Raw genomic sequence first — 25631 nt, 5'->3', positions numbered from 1 at the left:
AGAGCTTTGTTGTAAAGCTTAGGCCATTATGAAGCTTTCCTTAAAAATAAAAAACTGGTGTTTTTTCTGTGCTTTGCAGGTACCATGTCTCTAGTAGGTGCTACATGAGACTGTATTTTAGGATTACATGGTTCCTCCTGCACAAGTAATTCTGATCTGCCGTGTATTTCCTGGTGTCGGGGGTGGCTTATTCAAAATACACTGTACTGTGAATATGTGGTTAGGTGCTGGGGCAAAATTCAGAGCTGATGTACCTGAATACCTTTGGGATTTGGGTATTCAAGTTTTGATTTTACTTGTCAGTCAATAGCTGACAAGAATATAACCATGCTGATATGAGGAGGAATGGTCAGAGGATGTAAGCGTGGGAGGTCTGGATTGTATTCCCAGTTTTGCCATTAAATTGGCCAGCGACTGTTGCTGCTGTAACAAATTGAACCAAGCATAAATGAAAGCGTCGCTTGAAGAACCAAAATAATATACTGTGGTCCAGGCAACTGCACTTGAATGCCGTGTACCTCTCATGTATGTCTCGTCTGCTCTTGTGCGACAGGACTGTCTGGTGGTTAAAGCAAGCGACCTGGGCCCCTGGCCGCAGGCGATTCTCTGACTCCACCATGCATGTCACACCCTTCGTGGCTTATACGAAGCTCAGTACTCAATGGTTAAAATCATCAAAGAGAAAGTGCTCTGGGAAGGCAGGATGTAAAATCTCAAACCTCAGCGCTTGCAGTTCATTGCATTGGGTGCTATTTTAAGTGTTGGGCTTTGTCATGTCTTTATTAGCAGTACCAAAGAAGATCGAGATGGCAGAAAATATCTGATGTAATCACTATTATTAAAAGCAGTGGCACAAAAACAAAGAGACCTTTCAGGTAGTAATTGCTTTCATAAGCCGTTCCTGGGGATTGAACTCTGAGACCTCTACAACTTGATCTAAAAGGGGCAGCCCCTGCAGTTACAGTAGAAACATGTGTGTCCGACATGCTGTGTGTTACCTGTTACAGCAGCAGGTTTGTGAAATCTTCCTCTGTAACAGCTGTTTAGTCCAAAACCCAGCAGAGACGGCCGGATGCTCTGTGTGTGTAGCTCCACTGACAGCCAGCACATTCAGCCTGGGACGGAGGAGATGTTCTGGCCTTTGGCTGAGGTTGGAGAAGAATGGGTGCAGGCTCCCCTCTGCCGAAGCTTTCCACGCAGTCAGGGCAGATGTAGCAATACTGGCCAGCTTGTGAGTAAGGGTTATTCGGCTATCAGGGAAGCTTCTTGCTGTCCTCTCTGTCAAAAGCTCCAAGGAAGAAAAGGCATCAGTACCCGGGCTTGTCCCTCTCCAGTGAAGCCTTGCATGGGACCCCAGGAACAAGGTCCAGGGACAGGTAATTCATATATTCTTGCGATGGCAAGAGTTAGAGGTAACCTCACAAGAAGGTAAGCTCGGCCTGGGGAGGGTACAGATGTAGCTGTGTGGTTCTTAAAACACAGGATTTTTGTACCCATGGATTGCTGCAGCGTTACTTTTAACTCCTCCCTCTCTGGACCGTGGCCACCAGCACATTTTCAGGTAGTAAATAGCATTCTAAAATTGGCTGTTCACTAGAACTGGACCGAGTTATGTCACCTGTCCTACGAGCATCGGCTCCGAAGTAAGTTCTTAGAGGAGAACTGAAAAATAGGGCAGTACTGTTTTGGAAACATGCTGTGAAAATCAGAGTCACAGTTAGAGCCCAGCACAAACTGCAGGTGAGAGTTACAAAATACAGTTTTATACGGAAGGCAGGATAAAGATACAAAATACAATTTTATACTTAATGGAGGATTTGCATTAGTTCTGGCCAAAGGAAGGTTACTTTAACATCTTGTTGCTAAAAGTAACAGCGCAGAAACTGGCGGTGCTAAATTCCCCTGATTTTCTGAAAGTTATCTGCTGCGGCTCCAGTGGATGCACAGAGAAGTGGTGGCAAAAGGGGGTGCCTTTCAGAAACTGCTTTCATTCTTGCTTCTGTTCTTGGGTACGTGTGGACACTCTAAAACCCCGTTCAAACTGCTAAATTCACCAACGTGTTACCTGCCTGCGCACGACAAAAATCTTGAAAATCCGCTCTGAAAATGGGGGGGGTAAAATTAAGGGCAGATGCAAACAGGGTGGGAAGAAAGTGTAGAGTTCACCGTGTTGCAAGTGGAAATATAAATGGGTAAAACAAGATCTGTGTTGTGTTCAACTTGTTTCTACACCATTCAGAAAAAACACAATAATCCTTTGCCTACAGTATAATGTAAATGAATCTTCTATGTGACCAGACCCTGTCATGTACAATGAGAACACAACTTTCTTTAATCCAGATGGTTCCAAATTTTTTAAAAAAATGTGTGTGCATAGGAAAACGTAAGCTAGAAATACTGCTTTTACTCCTTTTTTTCCCCCAGCATACATGCTGACTAAATTATGTGGAAAAGCCGCTTTCTTTCCACTATTTCACCCCTGAGATCTAGTATTTTCCTAGTCTTGTCGGTGTTGTTGTTCCACACTTTTTGCCAGCAATCCCGGTCTGTATTCTTTATGTTCCTTTTGGAACAGTAAATCCTTTCGTAAGAAGATTATTCCTTGATACCCTGAAGCAGGAAACATAAACAAAAATCTTCAGATGTATTGAAACCTGTGAAAATATTTATAGAATGGCAATAGTTGCCAGGACATGGGAAACAACAGGTAACTAAATAATACTCCTTTGCATATCCGTAGCACCTCTCCTTTGGCAAAATGAGAGGTCTGTGTAATCATGTAACACCTGCAGCTTCGTAGCATTTCGGGGTGCTTTGCAGGTTTTAGCCCCATCACATCTGTGATGAAACTGAGCCCCAAAATGTATCTTCTGCATGGATGGGAAGTTAGTACCTGCAGCTTAACTTTGTTTGAAATCCTGGATGTTTGGGCTTACGCTGTCTCACACTAGGTGCCCAGAAGTATAGGCATGAAAACAGTTTTTGGAAAACTTAGGGCTGAATGACTTTCCAGTGTCACATGCTGGGTTTGTTGCAGAGCCAGGAATACAGCCCAGATCTCCTGGCTCCCTAACCACTGCCTGAACGGCAAGGCCAGTCCTCAGCTCTGTTTCAAGGGATCCTAGAGAGCACTGGCATTTTAGCAAGTCAGCTGGCAACTCCACTGTGTTTTGTTTAGAATGGTTCACATTCTTCCATCTAATTCCCACACTGAAAATTTCCAGCTTCCTATTTTCCCCGAGCTGTCCCAGCAAGACGTATTGAATATGCAGATGTGATGGCACACACTCTCACACGTGCTTTTCCTGAAGCAACCCCTCAAAGTTTTTTCTGGATGTTTGTTTTACTCCGGTTCCTCTAATCCCCAAAGTGACATTAAACAGATTTTTTTGTTTAACCTTTGTATGAAACACTCTCTCCCCCTTTATTTGTAAGGATATGCGGTTTTAGTTACATTTTGTTATATTCCCTTGTGCGTGGAGGAGACACTGTATAAATGAAAACATATTATAATTATTACACACCACGCACAAATGTCTTCTCAGACATCTCCCATATATGCCTCCTCTAGAACATATTTTTGAATGTGCACGTCACTGTATTTTCAAACCCATTCATGTAATAAATAACTGCTTTCACTCTATAAGTGTTCAGCAATATGAGGGCTGTTCACACAAAGTCTTGGAAATGCATCTCAAAGGCAACTGAAATTGTGACTGAGAGCAGGAATAGATGCTAGGAGGCTTGGTAGCCCGTTTCCTAGTGATGAATCTCTCGGTACAAAACCGGCGCTGGGCTTGACCGAAGAACTGCACGCTGTCAGCACAAGTGAAGTAAAGACAATGAAAAAGCTGCCTTCTGCTTCAAGTAGGGAAGTTATTTTGCTGGAACAGCATAAATCCTTAATAGGATTTCTTGCTTTCCCTGCAATACAGAGACTCAGGCAATTCCTTCTCTCCTCCTACATGTTGTCCACTGCAGGGATGGGTGCATATGTCCTCATACACCAGCCTTCTGTGGTCCACACCCGCAAGCAAGTGTGCAAGACACCACGCACATAACCCTTCCATGCAATGCAGCGTGCTTCCCTCACCTGCAAGATGAGCAATCCTTACCTTCTCTACAAATACACTATTTCTTGCAGGACAAACACATTTTTCACTGCCAGAACTTCGTATTTGTCCAAAAAAGCCAAGATCGCATTCCAGATGTACAGCCGTTCCACCTACAGAAATTCCCTAGTCCTGTCTTGTCAACATATTCAATAACATATTGCCAGAGAGAATAAATATGTGCAAGCCAATGGGGGAAAAAATCTCCAGTACTGTAAATGTCCTTTTGGATGGTCGCATAAAATAGATCATTTTAATTTTCTCTATTTGAGTGGCAGTTGGAAGAACTTAACCCACTGGATTTCTCCCACTGGGTACATGTTTTCCCTTTAGCTTCAAGGGAAGAATAAACACATTTCTTTCTTTGAAAAAAAGCTGTCTCCTATAGACTGTTCTCTTGTGTTTGGTAGGTTCTGCCTGAGGTATGACTGTGAACATGGACTCGATAATAACAACTGTATTTACGTGTTTTCACTGAAGGATCTTTAAATGCATTAGAGCCTGTAACGTATCACAGCATCCACAGGCAAGATCACAATACTGGTCCTGAAATAAATTTACCTCCCCCTGGCAGATGAAGAAACTGAATTTCAGAGTCTCAGTTAGTTACAACCAAAACGAGGTGGCTAAGCAAATCGGCAGTGGTGCTGGGAAGACAAGGTCTCGACCTGAGCCCTTGCTGTAGTCACCAGACACAGGGTCAGATCCCCACCTTGCCTAGATCAGCAGAGCTCCAGACGAAGTCACCGCAGCGAGGACTGTTCGTGCCAAATCGTTGGCTTTGTACGTGCTCCTCGCTGGAAATGCCAGTGCAGTGCAATTTAAGTGCCACGCGTTCTATGGCCAAAGAGTACCATTAGCATAAAGGTGTGATGCAGCCTCGGTGACCGGGGAAGGGAGGCAAGCTGTCCCTGCAGGGGACCTGACCTGATGTCCACCCTGTGCCCAGAGTAAAGTTTGGCCACAGGAGAGGATTTTAGTCTCTGTCTTCCAAGCTCTGGTTGCTTCTGAGGAAAACGCCCTTCCCTCTGATAAATTAGCGCATGATCGTAGACATACCTGAATTTTCACCAGGAATGAGAATCACTCAGTAGTTACTTGTTTCCTTCTTCAAGTGTGATTCTGAGACCTGGTGACAATCTCACGCCATCTGACGCTGTAGGTGTATGATCATTCAAAGATTACATCAACCCACATTGCGTCAAAAGAAGCAGTCCTGCCCTCCCTCAGCTCTTGATAGCAAACTGGATTGAAAAACTGGTTGGTATTGGAAGTCAAAATATCCAAGTGCCTTTCTGAAGTTTGCAGGATCATAAGGATCTGAATTGGGTACCCTTATCCAGCCCGGCTGCACCTGCTGCAGGAACGGTGACTTTTAAATCCGTATTTGAAGGGCTGCAAAATGTGAGTACTACCAGCTGGGCTCTCAGAACACCTTAGGGCCAAATTCTCTGGTGTCCATCATTCATGGGCTTGTACACTACTTTCTGAGTAGATGAGGTGTTAGATAAGCACCTACATTTTCCAGATAATTTAACCCCTTGGAGTTTTGCTTCTGGTGGTTACAACATTTTTCATGTCAAAAGCAGGAAAGGAAAGGAAAAGCGCAGTTTTCCACAGGCACCTCTGAAATCTGATTCCTTGTTTTGAAGCCTAGGTGTGGGCTGAGCTCTTTGGAGGATAAAGTCCCCACCGGTGGAGTGCTGGATGTGCTCAGAAAACCTCACGATGGGTGGAAAGCCGGTCTGGTGACAACTTGCACTGGCTGTGTTGATGTAAAGCAAGTTTCGACTTTCGTTAGCCCTGCTGGGCAAGCAGAGCTGTGGGAGGAGAAGATGGGTGCTATTCTAGTGTCTGTACCACCAGCAAAAATGTTACATTGCAGTTCATGTTGAGGAGAGAAGCAGGAAAAAAGCGTAGCTTTTTTTGGAAAGCTTTTGGATAGCTTTGGCAGTTAAAATATCTATATAATATGCTTTGAAAACTGAGTCAAATTCAAAGTTATTGAAAAGGAATAAATTTGAGTAAAGTGTGCTAGCAATTTTAGTTACTTTTCCAGTTCTTTTTTCTTTCTGCTCAGGGAAGGATTTACAAAGCAGCAAATACTAGTTGCTACACTGGAAACCTCATCTGTTCCAACACAGGTAATTTTACACAGAGGCATCTTTCAAATTAATGCTTTGTTACTAATTTTTTAAGACTTAGATTTAAATTTTTTTTCTTTTTTACTACTATGTTCTTGCACTTCAGGCCTTGCCCTGATAACAGAGGAGCTTTGGCAGCAATATGGGTTTAAGTAGTTCCTGTCTGAGAAATTGATGTTCACCCTCTGTGCAGTTGTGCCCTCAGCCTGTGGCATTGAGCTGTGAAATCAGTCAGGGAACGGATCCACAATCAAAAAACCTCCCAGGAATACAACTTTTCTTGAAGTGCTGGTGCGGCTCCGTGTGAATTTAACTCGGGTGAAGGTGGTACTGTCGTGGCTCAGTCCCCTCCAGCCACGTGTTCCTGCCTCGCTCCGCCGTGCTTCTGAGTCCCACGTGAACCAGTCCAGGCAGTTCAATAAGTAAAACCTGGTCTTTTCTTTTTGTAAGTTTCATTTTGAATCTTTTTAACTCCTTATATCGTCTTTTTAACTGCTTATATTGTCAAGGGCCTGCACCTTGAAAGAGCAGTGTCCTGCGGCACAGGGCTAGGATGGGCCCCCAGGGTGGGAGAGAGAGGTCTTTATTACCCTGGTAATGCTGCCAGCAGAACCATATTGTCAGGCTCCGGCCTCAGTTTTGGCATCCTGAGCTTTAAGGGACAAGCTGGCGCATGAACAAATGGGCGTGAGCTGACCATGAATAAATTTAGACTGGAAATTAGAGAAAGCGTCGCAGCTTTTTGCATGGTGAGATGCCAGACAGAGTAGGGACCCCAAATAAACCACGGCTTTCAAGATGCTCACTGAGTTTATATATGGGATCATATGATGTGTCACTGAAAAGAGGCACAACCCCTTGTTCCTAATATTAGACCTTATCTACTTAAAAAGAAAAAGAAAATGCAGTGATTTAACTGAACAGCCTAGTTAAATCAGTACCGATCTTAATTTTGAAGGCTTTGCTTTTGGTTTAAAGCGTAACTAACCTACACAACACTGATATACTGATATAACTCTTCCATATTAGGTTTGCATGAATGCACATTTTGCAGAAAAATTGTATCTGGAAACTCCTTATTTAAGCAGGTAATAATGTTATAATAGCATTTTACAAACAAGATCTAAAATAGGATGCTTTATTTTCTGCAGTTAGAATTGCACATATGTGATTGGTGCTAGAATAAAGGTGAGATATAAAATGGTCTTCTTTTTGGTACAAATGTATATGCAGTCTATTCTCCAGACAGTTTGAACAGGTTTAGCTTAAATCTGTTGCATCCAGAATCAACAGGAAATTCCTTCACTGAAGTGGGACAGTATAGAAGATAAGTTCTGAAATTGGTTAAATCAGTGTCATCTTCTGATATAGACAGGGCTTTATTTATAGTGTTTCAGCCTTTTCTCTCTCTATTTTTTTAATATTAAAATATAATAAGCATGCTTGCAAAATGTTTTTTCTTTGGTTTGGAAACTGTGCTAACTATGTAGATGATACAGTTGATAGACGGGGACATTATTCCCAGAATGTTTTGTTTATTACTTGTGCTTTGAATGCACTGTATTTGAGCAGGAACAACATTTAATTGATGGCAGAAGTATTTGGTGGTCGAAAGAATGGAAAAAGCAAGCAGATTTTAATTGTGATCCTGATTCAGCAAAAACGAGTAGGTGTATGCTTACTTTCAAGCACCTGGTTTAATGCTTTGCTGAATGGAGGTAAATCTGCACCACAGATTTACTGTTTTGAACCTGTTACTGAGCCCTTCCTGCACCTCTCTTTCCCTTTCTGTAACGTAAGGGAAAAATAGTGGCTGTTAAGAGTTGTGGGGTCTAATGTATGGGGTGTATGTGCTTGCTTTGCAATTCTAGAGTGGAGGAAGAGCTGATCATTAATATTATTTTCATTAGACTGGACTTTATAAGAACATCTTTGAAGACTCTAACAGGAAGGAGAGAAATTAAATTCAATTTGAATTTATTCCATGGCTTACTGTTTCCTTTGGAAATGTATATATCAAGCTTTGCTGGCAATGATTTAACTGACAGGAGGCTATTGATCCGAGTCAGTCTGACACCGGTCCCTGTGACGTACACCGAGGTGTTGAATGTCCAAGACAGAGCAGTAACCGTGCATCTCCCTGTTTCCCCTGGTCGTTCGCTCCTGGAGAGCTGAGAACCACTGCAGCAGCAGCTTAACTGTATTTTAAATATTTGACTTTCTTTGGCAGTTGATGTAATTCTTACAGAGTATGGAACAAACTAAAAGGAATATATACTCAGCAAAAATGAGGTGCAGGCCTGTGAGATTCAGAGACACGAATTTTGTCAGTTTGGGATGACTCCAGTGCGACTGGGGGAGCTAGACACCCTTTTAGGGAGGATGAAGGGTGCTCCGTGCTTTGCAAGATCAGAGCAAGGAAGAAAACACTTGAAGTCATCCAGCTGTTTCCACCCCCTGGCCTGTTCTGAAATCTCTGCAGAGAAGTTGCTTTGACTTGGATTGCCTTTCGCTGCCTCCTTGCTCACGCTGTCGGAGAACTTTGTCCTCTTATCCTTCCTAATCTTCAAGGAGGGCTGACATACGTGCTCGTAACCACCATAATCTGAGTCCAGAGTTCTCACGCAAATCCTGTAGCCAGCATCAGCTCTCTAGCAGGACGAGGGCTGCCCTCCTGTCACTGCTTGAGGGGTCCGTGCTGCTGTCAGCTGCAGCAGGTAACAAACCAGCTCCCAGGATTGGCCCCTGGAAAGCAAATAAAGGAGGGATGTACTTTCTTCTTTTCCCTTTCCTCATGTTTTATTCCCCTCTAGGATGGTTAATCCTTCATGTAAATTTAACACTTGGGAAAGCTAGATGGCCTTAAGAGTTGGAGTCTCATTCCTAGAAACCTCTGATGTTGGGGAGCAGCAGTGTGGGCTTCCTAACCCTGCCTGGGCTTGTGTTTCAGCCTGTCATCCCGTGGCTCCTTCGAGGGGGTCTGGGGAACAATTTCTGAAGAAGAAATCGTTACTGCAAATTAAGGAGATGGGGTCCCTGTTTGGCAAGTAAGCTGTGACACCGTGGGCATGTTAAATAAGCCACTGCACGGTCAGCAGAAGATAATGCTTGGTACTTTTTTCAAAATATATGTATTTAGTGATTTGTTAGATTATGATTACGCATAGTGGAGCTGGTGTAATTTCTTATAGGGCTTGCCTATATAAATAAAGGACACTAAGAAGGTTTCAGTTTGTGATTACGGATGATTTGCTGCAGCCCCAGAAACCCTGGTATTCTAGTAGTCGTGGGAACAAGAAGTGCAAAATTTGGGCCAGACATGTCCCGGTTCAGGTCTCTGGCTCTCGACTGAGGTTGCCAACGTGCAAATAGAGTTCCCATGGAAAAGGGAACCAGATGGCCTGGATCTGTCCCTGGGAATTTTGTAAATATGCACAGTTTCCAGGCAGCTATGTACCTGCAGGGATGGGTCTATGTTGCTTCCTTCTCGATTTCGAGAAATCGAAATCGATTTTGTTTCAGCACACGCAGCTTCTGCAGGTGCTCCACAGGTCGCTGCTGAGTCTCTTGCACTTTTCTTTGGGACGTCTGGTGCTGGTTGCAGTGGACCAGGTTGGCTCAACACTGGGATTTAATCTGCTGTAAGAGTACAACTATCATTGAATCACCTTGAGAGGGAGGAGGGTCATGTCCTGGTTTATCCTTGGAGTTTGCTCCTTTTTTTGTAGCAGGTGAGATGGTCTGGCTCCAGGTGAGTTGGTTGCCTGTCATGTGAAATATTGTGGCATAAATGACATAATGCTTTACATATGTTCTGTATCTTTCACTAATGAGAAGCTGTTTTATTCATAGAATCACTATCCTTTATACCTATTTTGGTTTTAAATGGTGAAAATATTTAGTATCTGGCCTCTTTTGTTGTCTAATACTTCTGCTTTACTTGCAGCCTTCCTCCATTCTTGCTCTCCTTGGTGAGGCACTTCAGGGACAGCTGTCACTGGGTCTGCTGAGACTGGCAGGTATATCTTGGCATTTGCTGCACTACATGCCCTGGTGACAGTGAGACTGGATGTCATTGGCCAGGGGAGTCATGGAAAAATGAAAGAGCAAGGTAGTGGTGAAAGGAAATCTGGATCTGTCAGCAGGGGTGACAGGTGATGAGATGCAGAAAAAGGTAGTGCATGAGCACATCAGGAGATAAAACTGACCCTGTAAGTACCAAAAGAAACAAGCAGGACATAAGCAGGAATATCTGCCCTTCCAGCAGAGACAGATGGTACGTAACAATTCAACGAGGCAAGGCAATGTCAAGACAAAAGAGGCAGACACAAAGGACTGATGTGCTGGGATACTTTGAGGAGGTTTTGTTACACCTTCTGTAACACCTCAGCTGGATCTGGACCTATGGAGGTGACTCCAGTTGCTGTTTAAGTAATAATCACAGTACAAATAAAATAACACATTTAGATCTGGGAAGGTTGACACCAGTACAGCAACATGGTGGTACAGTGCTGAGAGAGGGACAGGTTGGCAGCAGGGGAGCAGCACAGGACCAAACGAGTGGGGGATGGTAGGCTAAAAGATGATTTAGGTTTCTGTGTGAGGGCTGCAATTTAGCTTCAAGGGACTTTTTTTTTTTTTTTTTCTTAATCTACATTCCCTCTAAAACTGGTTCAGCTGAATGGGCAAGTATGTGACTTTAATGAGATTCCTGAAGTCTTAGTAAGAACGGTGGTTAAAACCAAGCCTGGCTGCCAGAAGCAGATGTGTAGCAGGACATCATGGTATATCTCTTGGTGCTGTCAACCAGCAGGTCCATGGCACAGAACCAGAGGGCAGGGATTCCCTTTCAAGCAGCATATGTAAACCCTCCTTCCCAGGCAATGCATCTCTACTAGCTCCTTAAGTAGAGGAGACTCCAGTGAGTATTTTTCTTGTCTTTAGTAAATGTCTTACGCCAGAGAGAGCAATAAATGTTTCTGGATGCACTGGACATTGCAAGGCATTAAAAACAAGCATTGAACCACAGTCAAGTTGCAAGAATAAACAGGAACTTGAAAGAAGCTCTTGATCATTACAGAAAGAATGTATGTCCAGTTCTCCCCAGCCTGGGAGAATCCAGACAAGTTGCAGAAATGAGGATCATTGGAGTTACATGGAAAGAGACCTACGTTTTCTTTCAACACTCCTTCTAGCACTTGATAAAGATCTGTGTCGCACTTGGGGACATCCCAAATTTTTGAAAAACAATAAGGGTAGGACAAGGAATTTGCATGAGTAACTCTCCTTTTCTCATTTATCAGGGCTGTCTTCCAGCCAGGGTTCAACTTTTTTCACAGTCTGCCAAATCTTTGCAAATGATCTCATGGACATGACCTCCCCTTCTTGGAGTCTTGCAGCTTCCCTCCAGCAAACACGGCAGGGACGGTATTGGGAAAGCGGTGATAGCTCTCCAGCTGCTCCGCCGTGACTTTGGGAACTCGATGTGTAAATTTGTGCTTCATGCGCAGTTGTCACCTCTGAAAATTGAACAAAGGCAAACACAGGTACTAATTTTAGGCAGCGAGGCAACACAGTAGACAGTTGCCTAGGGCAGCAGACTGTTGAATGCAGCAGAATGCCAAGGCTTTACGAAGATGCAGGCTTGCTGGCGCTGCTCTTCTCTCTAAGAAGGGAGCGTTAGCTGTCAGGTGACAGCTCCCTATTTGGCCCAGGTGATCATCAGCGGTCTGGGTGCAAGCATCAGACCTGCAGTGCTCGAGCTGCAGTGTGGGTTCACTGCTGCTGTTTGAGTGAGCCAGGCCCACTGGAAGGGTGGAATGGGGCCCTTTTCAGCAGAAGCAAGAGCAACCCCTGGTTTTGGAGTTCTTTCTACTGCCCCTTCTTCCCCTACTGTAGCAGGAGCAGTGTAAGTGGGCTGCTGCAGAGGAGAGATGGTTTGGGATGAAAGCAGGAGTCACTTGGGTGGCAGGGGGTGGGCAAGGGTGATGGCCAGGAGGGGTGGTCTGCGTGGGGTGAGGTTAGGCTCTCCTGGACCTGAGACAGGGGTTAACCAGGGAACAGAAAGGCAGGTGAGACCAGCTTTCTCCAGGGCCTTCCCAATACCTGTTAGCGTAGTGACCCCCTTCATGTCACTTGTATGGAGCCACCCCAAAATCCTGCTCACTCCTGGACTCCTTCCCCTGACCCCCCTAAGTCCTGATGACCCTGCCAGCATCCCAGTCGGTCATCCGGGATTACCTGCCGGCAGCTCCTTACCCCCCTCTCTTACCTGAAGCTTCACTGACTCCGTTCATCCCAGCCCACCAGCAGCCTCGCTTCACCCCACCTCTCATCCTCACAAAATTTCCCTGACTTCTCCCACCCAGCCCTGCTTTGGCAAACAAGCTCACCAAAGCTGTTTGAACCAGCCCTGCAGTTGGACTTAGAAAATAACCCAAGCTTTTTATTTACAAAATCGAAAGCTCGCTTTCAAGATTTTGGTGGCAAGTAGAAACAGGCGCAAGGAAGAGGGATAGACAGTATTCTTCGGACCACCAGCCAAGTGCTTTGCAGCTTTCGGTCTGGAAGTTGCTGGCTGAGGCTAAATCACTCCAACAATGCCTCACCTGCTATTACCGCTTTATCATCTGAAGTCATAAACACAGCCAGTGAAGAAATTATTTCCAGCACCTTAAAAAGGACTCGCTTCCATAATTCACCTCTTAACTCAATGGCAGTCGCTGTCGCCAGCAGCAGAATTTAGGTAGAATTCAGAGTTTCAGACCTTTCCCGCTGAAGCATCTCTGTTAGTTGCCACCTTTGGCAGGATATTAGGTTGGCTGGATAAGCGCTCTTATCCCATATGGCAATTTTTATGCCTCGTGTTTCAAAGTAAGATCATTGCCTTGCTTGTGCTTGTTGGCGGTCGGGTTGCTACTAGCAGTATTCACAACGCTTTGCTGTTGTTAATCATTGGCTGCCTTTGCATATTCATACTTAAAATGAGATATTTAATTAATGCTGTGTGTTTCTGGACCAAGTTTCATGTGAGCATCTCCCAGGCTTTACCAGCTGGAAAGGTTTTTGTGCTGGAGGTGGACCACGAGTCCAGCGCCACGTGGCGGCACATCCTCGTTGCCCCGTGGAGTGCTGCGGCTGCGCACATGCGCTTGGAGAAGCTCACACGAACACGGACGTTGACATCACCTGTATTTGTGGAAGTGCCTCATCGGCTGGTGCCGTCTCACATTCCTGGCTGGGAGAGGCACCGGGGCGGCTTGCCACAGTTTACTCCTTTCTCAGAATCCGCGAGGAGATTTGGTGAGGGCGAAGGTTGGAGATACACCGCTCCCATCGTGTCATCTATTTACATGGCGCATGCCTTGTGTGTGCGTGTGAGACAGTGAGGGCTTTTTTTTTTTTTCCTCTGCCCTAGTTCTTCCTTCTGGCTGTGGTGAGATGGAAAGGTGGGACGCTCTCATCTCTGCCAGCGAGAAGGTTTTCTGTATCTGAGGCTGGCTTGGAAATTCTTTGGGTGACATCACACCATGTCTGTGCAGACTCATTGTTTGTCATGGAAAAGCCATTCATCCATACACAACTTCCTTCCTCCCCAGACTCCCGGAGATAAACTTTCCATTCTGTCTATTCCCTATAGAAACAGACCCAAAACATGTATGCGTGGCTACACACACATACACCTCGCCATCCCGCCGTCACGCTCGGGGCTGTGGGAGGAGGAAAAGGGAGGATATAGAAGATGTGAATAAAGTCACCCTGTTTTCTTCAGACGTGGATCCTGCTGTGCCCGAGCAGTAAAACTCCCCTCCCACCGAGGTTCTGGGTCACACAAGGCTTTTTTGTCCTGAGGCTAATTCTGGCACTTGCAGCCCCACATCTGCCTGCCAGGTGAGATGGGCCACCAGCTGCAGGTACAGCACATCTGGATGGGGGAGGAAGCGAAGCGTGCTGCAAACAAACACAGCAAGTCCACCGTGGCGGGCGCGAGGAATTCGATAAAAAATATGCTTCAGCAGTCTGAGCTGCCGAGTCTGGTGATTCATGTCTCAGGCGCTGCTCGTGAGGCAGAGTGAAAGGCCGGGTACTTGCGGGTCTTGGACCACGTACGCCGTGGCCACAACCTTGGGGGGCACCCACACGTTCAGCCTGCATTTGGGGAGCCACCGCTGCAGGGGCAGGGTCGGGGGGACGTCGGGCCTGGCGAGGAGGCTGTGTGGGAAAGGAGGGGGGGGCATTTGTCTGTGGCAAAGAGGTGGGGACCGTGTGGTGCAGGGTAGGACAAGGACGGTGGGAGGCCGTGTAGAGTTGGAGGCAGCAGCAGCGGTGCCGATGGTGTGATAAGGTGGCTGTTTCCCTGCGGCTTGAGGGAGGCAGGGTGCGAGGAGCGTTTGGCACAAGTACCTGCACGGGTCCGGGATGCCTGCGTTTGCTTTCTGCCGGTGTCTGGGGGGGAAAGGGCTGAAGAGCTGCCAGATTGCCGCCGCCTTTGAGGTTCCCGGTGGGTCGAGCAGGGAAGGGAGAGGGGTGTTTGGACAAGAGGAGCCTTTGAAGCTTTTCTCCTGTCCACCTCCCCTGCCCATAAAGCCATTAGGCTCTGGTGCCAGCCCTATCTGCGCTCGTCGCCGGCAGCCCAGCCGAACCTCGCAGACCCCCCGCCCGCGGCGCGGGGCTGGGGCCATGGCGTGGGGCCCTTCTGGAGGTCGTTTTGGGGAGGGGGCAGCTCATTTCCGAGCCGGCCCTGCATTACAAAGGCAGCGGGGCCAGCGCGGCGCTTTGATGTGCCCCGCCGGCTCCCCGCACACCTGCGGCCGCGGGGCTCCCCGCCACGCCACGCCACGGCCCGCGGGGGCACCGGCGGACCACGGGCGGGGGGCGCATCAAAGGCAGCCAAGCCGGGGCCGGCCCGGAGGCTCCGGGGGCCCTTCCCGACGCCCCTAAGGGCGAGGCCAGCCCCACACCTCTCCTCGCTCCCCCCGGGCGGGACGGGGAGGCTCCGTCGGTGGCGGCGGAGCCCCGGCAGCGCGGCCCCTGCCCCGGGGCCGAGGGCGGGCGGGCGGGAGGGAGGGAGGCAGGGCCGCCGCCGGAGCCCCCGGGAGGCGGCGGCCGGGGGAGGGTCCGGCGGGGGCGGGGTGGGAGGGGGCGGCAGCCGGGCTGTGCTCGCCGCGCCCCCGCCGCACGCAGGCCCCGCTTCAGGGCTTCTCCTCGGCGCTTCTCCGCAGGGCGCCCCGTCCCGGCGGCCGGCTCTGCGGGGGCTGCCCCAGCGCCGCCGCCCGCAGCCCACCATGACCGGGCCGAGGCTGGCCCTCGCCGCCGCGCTCCTCTGCAGCTGCACCTCACCGGTGGCCGACGCCAACTCCTGGTGGTGAGTGAGGGCGCGGGGGAGCCAGCGGCGCCTTTGTCCGCCGCCGCGGGCCGGGGACCGGGGACCGTCCGGGGGCGGGCGGCGGAGCGGGAGCGGAGCAGCTGCCCTGCGCTCCCCGCGAGAACTTTCCTGCCTCCCGCGCTTCTTTCGCAGCGGCTCGCTTCTTTCCAGGTTCCCCCTTCCCGCTGTCCCTGCCCAGTTTCTGGGGACGTGGGACGCAGCCCCTCTCCTCCAGGCATTTCTGGGCTCCTTTTGTACGGGCTCGCTGAAATCCCGGCCGGGCTTTAGGATGTGGGGAATGCGTAAGGAGAGGATGGGTAGGGTTTCCTACCCGCTGCCAAAAGCCCTGGGAGCAGCCGCGGAGCCCCCTTCCCCTAAAGAGCGGAAAATAGCCTGGCTTGAAGGCAGGCATCGCTCGCTGGCGGTCTGTAAAAAAGCAGCTCACTTTCTTCTTTTGCAGAGAAACTGCTGAGCTTTCTCTCTGCCCCCTCCCCATCCCGGGTGTCCTCTGTGTTTAAACTCAGGTTACAAACGAGCTGTGTTTCTCCCGCTAGAGCCCTGGAAAAGCCTCCCATCTGGCAGAGCCGTAGAGGGAGGCAGCTGACATGAGAAATGCGCCCGGGCTTTGGGAGCGGGGCTGGGCTGGGCTGGGCTGGCGGGGAAAGGTGCCGGGCGTTTCGCGGAGGGGGCCTCTCCCTCCAGACTCCCTTGGATGTTTTTCTCATCGTAGGTCTTTGGCCATGAATCCCATCCAGAGACCTGAGATGTACATCATCGGCGCTCAGCCGGTGTGCAGCCAGCTGCCGGGGCTCTCCCCCGGGCAGCGCAAGCTCTGCCAGCTCTACCAGGAGCACATGGTGTTCATCGGGGAAGGGGCCCGCAGTGCCATCAAGGAGTGCCAGTACCAGTTTCGGCAGCGGCGGTGGAACTGCAGCACGGTGGACAACACCTCTGTCTTTGGGCGGGTCATGAAAATAGGTAGGAGCACCCAGTACAGGGAGGTGCTGGGCGCAGGCCGGCTGTCCCTGTGCAGCTTTCTCCCTTTCTTCAAATACACATGCAGGAGTGATGAGCCCCATTAGCACCGCTCCTAAAGCTGCCTTTAACGAGCTTTTCCATTCCCTGGCGTGCTGGTGCTGCCTGAGCGCTGCCTGTGTGCTGCCCGCACCGGAGCGGGTGGCAGCAGTGCACCTGAGCCACAGCGGGAGCTAGCTGGGGCAGCAGGGGGGCACACTTTCTTTAGGGGGGCATGGGAAGGTCAGGAAGAGGGGGGGCTGCTTTTGTTTTGTGTGCTTGTTTAAAGGTAGGGAGGGAAGAAGCTGGAGCCAGGAACAATGGGCCCGTGTTATCATTCCCAGCATCTGGAGTGCCCTCGGACAGGGAATGCAGCCCTGAGAAGTGGGAAATATGGACTCCCCTGGCATGGGATCTCCCCCCCCCCCCCCCCCCCCCCCCCCGCCCCGTTCTGCCACTTTGTGTGTAAACCTAAGAGATTTTTATAATTCCTGCCCTGCTGGCCGTAAGAGGCACATTGACAGGCCATTGCTGCACTTGAATTGAGGTGTGACCTAGCTACATTGTCCTAGCTCCTTTTGAAATGCAGTCATCTGATGGCAAGAAACTGAGAAATCCGGGCTCGGTTTGATGTGTCCGACAGCCAGGATAATAAAGAAAAGGTGTTAAAACAGCCACTCGCACACACACAGACGCGCGCGCACACACACACACACACACACGCTCTCCAGCCTCTGTGTGAAGAGGTTTTGTTTCCCACCCACAAAGCTGATCATTTACACTGAAGAACCAGCACTGTTTCTCAGTTGTGAGCTCAGGGAAAACACTTAGCAAGGGATGGAAAAAGACCTCTGTCTCCTGCACCCCCAGCAGCCCCCAGCGTTGCCTGCACCTTTTTGGCTTCACTCTCAAAAAAACCGCATAGGCAGCAGGACACCAAGAGATGCATCTTTAATACCTCTGGGGCGTCAAGGCGATAGGGCACCAGGGTAACCAAGTCCTGTGATCCCTTCCATTTGATCCTGAAATTCTTATGTGTCATTCTAGAGAATTTTAGGGATATTTCTACATGTGTTACTTAACCTTTCAGAATTCCTAATTCAGCCCACCAGAGCCATTCTAGTTCCTCCCTTTCTGCCCAGCTCACACCCCAAAATCCCCACTTCTCTGAGGTGCTCCCCTGGGAAATGTCATTTCCTGACACATACTTTCAGCTCCTGACACGCATCCAAGGCATCTGCGCATCCTTGATCTCTCGCTTTCTGATAGCAAGGGTGATGGCCAGAGGAGGCTGCATGCACTCCCAGATTGTTAAAACTTGTGCTTTGGGACATGAAAACTGAAATTTCAGCCACCAAAGGGAAAGGACAGAAAATACACTTCCATTTCTCCCTTTCGGTGTCCCTCCCTCGCATGTAACTTATCCCAAAGAACAGGGTAAATTTCGGATCCCCAAAGAGATCCTAGTGGCTCCACAAGGACACAAGAAAATAGGAATCTACTATTCTGGAGCAAACCTCATTCTCTTCTTCAGTACCTTTCTGCAGCCCCAGGTTGGTCCAGTGGATGAGTCCACACCTGGAGAAAAGAAGTAAGGGTGAACTAAGAGAAAGCAAAGATCAGAGCTGAAGGATGAAAAGCCGTCAGGAAGGATCAGAGGCTGTATGGGAAGAAGGGACTAGAGTGGATAGTGGAAGAGGGAAGATTCTTGCTGTCTAAAATGAATTTGATCCTGTTAGTTTAGACTGGGAGTAGGTTTGGGTTTTGATGAGGAAAGAAGTGTTGTGGGTATGTGATGGGTATGTTCAGTAGTCCTGCTGCTGTTGTTTAGTTTGTGTGTGCACGCATTTGTTTGTTAGGAGTACTGTTGTATCTCTAGTAGGAATCTGCTGATGGTAGTGTCTGTGAGGTGACTGCCTGCGGTTGCCCGCTGTTTAAAAACTTATCCTAACAAAGAGTTTTGAACCCGTCTCCTTTAGAGTCTCTGGTCAGTTAGAGCGTGTTCAGATGTTTATACTCCAGCACAAGACAAGCACAGAAGAGAAGTAAGAAAAATGTCACCAAAGGTCCTGGGGTAGTACAGGGTTTATGGTGATTCATCGCTGTTGTCTATGTCAGTGATAAGCTGCTGTGGAGGGGGATGCTGCCTATTCTCTTTGCTCATCATTTCAGCACATCTATTTTCCATGCTGGGGAAGAAGACAAAGCCTTTCAATCTCTCAGGTTGTGTCAACTATAAAGTCGTTCTTCCCTGGGTTCATACTGTGTGCCTGTCTCCTGTTTTCAGCCTCTGAGCCCCAACTCTGGACCACAGCCCTTTTTCTGTACTCTGTGCCAATGGCACGAGAAAGGTCTGGAGACCAGAATATCTGCAAGAGTGCAGAGGCATGCCAGAGTGTTGTGCAGGGGCGGGGGGGGGAAGAGATAAGGACCCAGAAGGTGTATAGTGCCAGCAACCCTCGGCTGCCCACCCACTGATGCAGGCATGGCATATATTACATGATTTCTTGAGCTGCTCTAGATTGTGAGAGGGAAGGAGAACCTGCCCTGGCCAAGTCCAAAGCCTGGGAGATCCTCATGAGAGCGTTCACTCAGAAACCTGGAAGATTTGTTTCCTTTCCCCCTCGCAGAACTTGGCTCAGTTCAGAAACAGGAGACCCAGTCGGTCTGTGTTTAATCATTACACCTTCATTTTGTGCATTTCATAGAGGTGAGGCAGTCCAATGATACAAAGCTTTTGTGGAGGCATCCATAGCACTGAAGTAGGCTGCTTTTTAGAATTGGTTTTTCCTAGTGTTTGTGTTGTCGTGAGAATTACTCTTACCTTTTACATGTGGTTTATTCAATAATCATATCTCATGATGTACAAAAATTATCCTTCTGAAGTTGCTTCTTGTTCTGTCAATACAGATTTTAGACTGCACGTGTGTGTATATATCTCTCTATACATTATATACAGACACATTCCTTACTTTTACATTTATGAGGGAGAGGACAGAGCACCCAAAAAGGTCATGTTAGAATTTCCTCAGAGGAGGAGAGAATATATCTCCTTCAGCGCAATCCTAAATGCAAGGCTGGGGTTTCCAGGTTAGTCCAGTCATTTCTGGAGCCAAAGATCTTATCTCTTCTGCCCTTTCAAATGCAAAAAGAAAAAAAAAGGAGTCATAAAAGAAGAGAACAAAGAGAAATATTTTTCCTCGTTTTTCTTCAAGACTGCCAAACTTTAGGGAAATGCTTTTTAAAAAGCATCAGTTGAAACTAAAACTTTTTCATTAAAACAGTTGGAGCAACACATTTTTGTCATCTTTGCATCAGTCTCCCCACTGGGGTCAGTTCTTCTCCTGTCTCCTTGCACAGCTCCAGAAAAGCAAGCCGTGGGGACCGACACCTTACCTGGGTACAGCTCACCCTGGCATCCTCACCAGTGCCCCCCAAAAGCTGCCGCGGCCGTGGGCTCCCTGTCCTGCTGCTGGTGGCGGCGGGCACAGGAGAGCAGCAGAGCTCCGTGGAACTCCACGCGGGGGGGGCAGAGCCTCCCGGGGACCGCAGCCCCCGGCATCATCCCCAGCCTGCCCAGGGCACGGCAGCCCGGCGTGACTCCGGCCCACCGCCTGGGAGAGCTCGGCAGAGGCGTGGGAGAGGGCAGAAGGGGGGTTACTGCCTGACCGTCTCTGTAATCTCTGTTCACGTTTGCACAAATTTGGGGAATAACGCCCCTGTCCTTTGAGATGACAGCACAGAGGTGTGGAACTGGAGTGAACTTCGAGATGATGAGCGAAGACCCAAATACTTTTCCAAGGCTGGAAGGTGTGGCAGGAGAGCAGAGAAAACCACGAGAGCACCGTGGTTTGTTCTGCTTTGTGGGCAGCAAGGAGGGAAAAAAAAACCACTGTGACTTGTTTCAGCCTCTCCCACCACCATCCTCAGCAGCCTGAACAACTCATGCAGATCCAGGGGCTGCACATTGAGTTGTCGTGCTGCTACATCTGAAACGTGGAGATGGTTAAAACATGGACAGTAAAAGTGTAAATCCAGTCAGTGCTTTCAGGGATCTCAATCAAGCTGTAAGGATGCTAAGCACCTGGAGTCATGCAGGCTCTGTTGCACACGCTGTAACACCGGGAGGTCCTTTCGTTGTATGTGTTTTAATCTCTATAGATGCAGAGAGTGCTCTACTTAACAGGATGATTGGTGTGTCCGCAGGGCTCTCACCATACAGGCACAGACTGGTAGAGGCAAAACTGTGCATTGGACCGTCACCTTAAAACACCCATAACGTGCAAAACAAACCAGATGAATAAAAGCTTGATTTTGGTTGCTGGAAAATGACCATACTCCCTTATGGGCCAGTCTCAGCTGAATTACCTTAACTAGGAGTCACTTCTCTTTACCTCTCGGACCAGGGAGGTTTGGGGGGCGTAGTCCTCTCCCTCATAACCTGCTAGTAAGGCCCTCCCTTCTATATTATGTGTCCTGTAGCATTTTATCAGCCTCGTGCTGTACTCCAGAGCAGAAGCCCTTAGTGTACAGCTCTCATTTGGGGGTTGGAAAAAAATCACAAGTTGTTCTGCAAGGTGGATGCCATTCACAGCCTTGCCTTTGTCTTGGGTCATTACCACTAAGCTGGTGATAAGCTGCTATTAATTACAGATTGTCAGCACATGCAAATTGGAACAAGAGCATACCAAAAGCATCAGCTCAGTCCTGCTGGGGGAGCTGGCACTGAGAGCCTCGTGGGCTGGTGACAAACTGTTCTTGGAGGATCTGCCTTCTGAAGTCATTCAAATTTGTTTGATAACATCTTGCTGGGGTTTGGTGGAAGTAGCTCTTCACAATCAGATTGCTTATTCCAATGAAGCTTTGGCAGTTGTTCTCTTTATCACCTGAAAGTTTGGTGACGCACACAATGACTCTGAAGGTGTTGGTTTAGCTATTTATTACACCGTGTGGTGAGAGTGCAGGTGTGGATTGCCTCCTCCTTCTCATCCCCCTCTACTTCCCCACTTCAGACCCACAGCACTCGCTGGTGCAGCATGCTTGGCCTCATGCAGTGTTCTGGCTGCGTTGGTGCCCCGGTCAAATTGGGGCTGAATCACTGCCAGGAATACATAGCTGGAGACCTGATCCAGCTGCTTGGCTCAGACTCTAAGCTGTATGGAGTATACGCTCCAAGCAGGGCAGTCTCTAGTAAACCTGCTAATGGAAAGTCTTTTCATTTATTATTGTCTACATGGGAAAGTTTTACTTGTTCCAGCACTGCGGTTCTGCAGGCGTTGGGAGAGCCTGTGCCTTGATGCTTTAGTGTAAAAATGGGTTTCCTTCAGTTTGTCTCAAAAAAATTCTCAGCTGACTTGATGTAAACCAAAATAAGGTCGATGAACTGAGGAGCCCATAAAGACTGCTTGTCCCAATTAAATGAAAACCATTCCAGAGTGTTATCTGGCTTAATCAGAACACTCCTTTTGCACAGACCCAACCTCATTAGTTGTTCACAATGATTATTGGCAAATTCAGTGGCTAAGGCAGCAGCTGTATTTTCAGCAAGTGAATTCTCTTGCTGCTTGAGAGTTTCCTCCAGGTTAAAATGAGAGGATACTGAAGGGGAAAGAGGCTGAGCAGTCCCTGCCGACGGTGTTGCTATTTCTTTTGGGCAAGGCCTGGAGTTTCCAGGGCCCTTAAACGGGTAAACATAGGCGTAATAAAAATAGTAACCTTTGAGGAGCAGCACCTACAAATTCATGAAGAACATGCACTTACCAAGAACATTACTCCAGGCGACAGCAGGAATCTCAGACCCTTCCCTGGTGTGTGTCGGAGAATCAGATTTGGGTTTGATCCTGGTTACGCAGAAACTGCCAGCTCTGAACAGTCGATTGACTGGAGCTGTTATTGTGAAATGAAAACAAAAATGGGATGCAAGCATGTGTTAGGACAGTTCCCCCCTGTACCAGAACGGGGTGGTGCCCTTGTGTTTGACCACCCCATTCCTTTGTTCCAGTTAATTCTGTGTGTCTTCTCAGAGTACACCATGTCCTACTGTCCGGAGCCCATTTGCTTGCTCCTCGCTGCACGTTGCATTTGTTAAATGAGATCTGTCTCTCGTTAATTTGCTTCTCACATCTCTCTCACAGGGAGCCGAGAGACTGCTTTCACCTACGCCGTCAGTGCTGCCGGGGTGGTGAACGCGATCAGCCGGGCTTGCCGTGAAGGAGAGCTCTCCAGCTGTGGCTGCAGCCGGACGGCCCGGCCCAAGGACTTGCCCCGAGACTGGCTGTGGGGTGGCTGCGGGGATAACGTGGAGTATGGATATCGTTTTGCCAAGGAGTTTGTGGATGCCAAGGAGAGGGAGAAGAACTACGTGAGAGGTTCAGAGGAGCAGGCTCGCATGCTGATGAACTTGCAGAACAACGAGGCTGGTCGCAGGGTAAGACGAATGCTGACCCTTTCCTCCTTCTCAGAGGCAGGTTCAGAAGGCTTGAGATAGCTAGATATCAAATTACTTGGAGGTTTGATGAGGGATAGTCCAGTGATGCCCCAGTAATGGCGTATGGTCACATTTTCTGCATTTTTGTGAATATTACAGACAATATTGACAATATTATATTCCAGTTTTAATGGCAGGCTTCTGTTGCCAGCTAAAGCCAGTGAGTTTTTGGGTCTGTTGAGATACTGTATGGCACACTTGTGCAGACATGTAAGCCCTTTCCAAATAAACTAGGTGCTGTCATGGCCTACGTCTTGGTTTACATCTTAGAAACTGGCTTCCCAGAACTGCCAAAGTGACAGGCTGGTGGTGAAAAGAAGAATCTGTTGGCATGTGGAGTTCTCTTCTACTGCCATCATTCAGATTTTTGCGAATATAAGGCCAGAAGCAAACATCGAATCAGGCTTCCTGGCTATCTCTGAAATTTATGCCTTGCTGTTACCTTGGTATTGGGCAAAATAAGTAATTTGCATCTAGGTGACAGACATTTTCTGAGAAGATACACAGTTTTGATCTGGAGACCCCTAGGGATGGAGAATCTATCACTTCCCTTTGTAGTATGCTACCATCATTAATCACCCTGTTTCAACACTGTACCTCATTATCATTTGAATTTATCTGGCGTCAGCTTCCAATCAGTTCTTTTTCTGACAGTTACAGCTAGATCCAAAAGCCTCTTAGTAATCAGAATTTCCTCTGCATAGAAGTATTTATCTACTGTAATTTATTCGCCACGCTTTCTTGACAAACTAGATTGAGCACTGAAGACTCTCTCAGAGGTTCTCATCAGCCATCAAATCATTTTTATGTCACTTTAGTGTACCCTTTCCAGTTTGCCATATCCTTTAAGAAACTGGATACCAAAATGACATGCTGGGTTCTGGTCTTGGTCTCACTGATGGTGTAAACGTAGGTGAAGTTGCCCCCTTTGTATGCATTCAGTGTATGCACATTGGCTTTTTACGCAATTCCTCTGTCTGTGATTAATAGCCTGGAAGGTGTAGCATCATTCATATGTGATACAACTGTGTAATCCTGCCTCTTTCCAAATGTAGAACAGGAATACTTACTTTGAACATTTGTGCCTTTTCCACGGGGTGTTTAAAATTTTTATCATTCTTCCCTAGTAGTGAGCTTTTCTAACGTTAATTTTATTTCTAATGCATACTAAAAAATCCTATTAAGTGTACTTAGCCTTGCTCTTTTGCACATTCTTAACCAATATCCTTTGTTTCCTTATCAATTTTCTGCCCTTTCTTACTTCTAATTGTTACTGAATTATCTTTCCCTTTCCCATGTATGTCTGTCTTTTCTGCATGTGATTTCGGCTTCATTTTGCCGCCAAAGAAGATTTGCTCTATTTTTTTGATTGTGAAAGCAATGTGTCAGGTTGAAGCATTGCAAATACTCCATGGTTCTTTTGCAAAATCAAATTGGGGTAAATTTGCAGTAGGTGAAAAACTGCGGACTTGAAAGCTGTAGAACTCAGTGGGTTTTGGTTTGGGATTGGGGTTTTTTTGGCTTGGAAGGGCAGAGGGTCTGCATTTGCTTAGAAATGGGGGGGCATTCCTCCAGGAGTAGAAGCCTGAAGGTGACATTCTTCTCTGCATTACTTGCTTTGAACATCTTATACGTCTGGAGTCATGAACTTGGATTATTACAAATAAATACCTGGCCTAGAATAGGGAGTGAATATGGTATGAGACTTTTTAACAGCCAGTCCTATTGCCTTGAGGGATCCAGAGACAGAATATTGCCAATAGTTTGAGGTGCCAGTTGAACTGTAGTAACATCTGTATTAGCAGATCAAGTCAGAAGGTGCTTGCTCCACCGCATGGGTAAAACACTACCCTGTCTTGTTATTCTTGTTATATGGGCAAGAATCTCTGAGCTGTGATTTCAGATGATGATACGGTTTTAGATGGAAGAAATCTTTGTCCTGCTTTAAGGACAGAGCTAAAACCAGTTATGTCCTGCCTTTACTACAGCGCAGAAAGTTGTTTAAATTGTGCTTGGAATGCTACAGTGCCCATGCTTCTTTGGACTACATAGACAAGCTCTCAAGGCGATTTTTATGTCTCCAGTTAACACAGGACCTGGACAAAAGCTTTCCAAAGGGGCCAGCAAAAGACAATGTTATTTCAAGCTTGGTTTTTGTAGACTCTGTAGAACAGATGGCCGTAGAAAATAACCTTAGATTAAATGAACACAAGTCACTTTAGATTAAATTAAGTGGAAGTATAAACCAGTGTGTAATTAAGCTTGTGGATTTCAAAGAACAAACTCTGATAAACTAAGGGAGCCGGTTAGTAAACTCAGCTGAGGAACTCAATGTGGAGGAGGTCTGGAACTTTTTCAAGTCAAAGATGCTAAAGCCATTACAATTCTGCATGCCAAGCAAGAGGAAAAAGCTTGTAGGAAGAATATCCAGACCTCACTGAATGAATAACTACCACAGAGAAGCTGTTAGGAATAGACCGAGAGCCTACTAAGAATGGAAAAAAAAGAAC

The 25631-nt window shown here is 47.7% G+C and overlaps 1 protein-coding gene across 1 annotated transcript in view; it reads left to right on the top strand.

Annotated features, from left to right (window-relative positions):
* The window catches only part of WNT5B (Wnt family member 5B), a 75378-nt gene that overhangs the window by 43693 nt on the left and 6054 nt on the right, over positions 1-25631 (top strand). Inside the window, exons 2-4 of the mRNA XM_050900242.1 lie at positions 15478-15620; positions 16351-16598; positions 22769-23061. Of these exons, the coding sequence (XP_050756199.1) occupies positions 15541-15620; positions 16351-16598; positions 22769-23061 (621 nt within the window). The 5' untranslated portion in view covers positions 15478-15540. The remainder of the gene's footprint in view (positions 1-15477; positions 15621-16350; positions 16599-22768; positions 23062-25631) is intronic.

The sequence above is a fragment of the Gymnogyps californianus genome, chromosome 1 (genome assembly GCF_018139145.2).
Source record: "Gymnogyps californianus isolate 813 chromosome 1, ASM1813914v2, whole genome shotgun sequence".
Lineage (NCBI taxonomy): Eukaryota > Metazoa > Chordata > Aves > Accipitriformes > Cathartidae > Gymnogyps > Gymnogyps californianus.
This window is presented reverse-complemented; position numbering and strand designations above follow the sequence as displayed.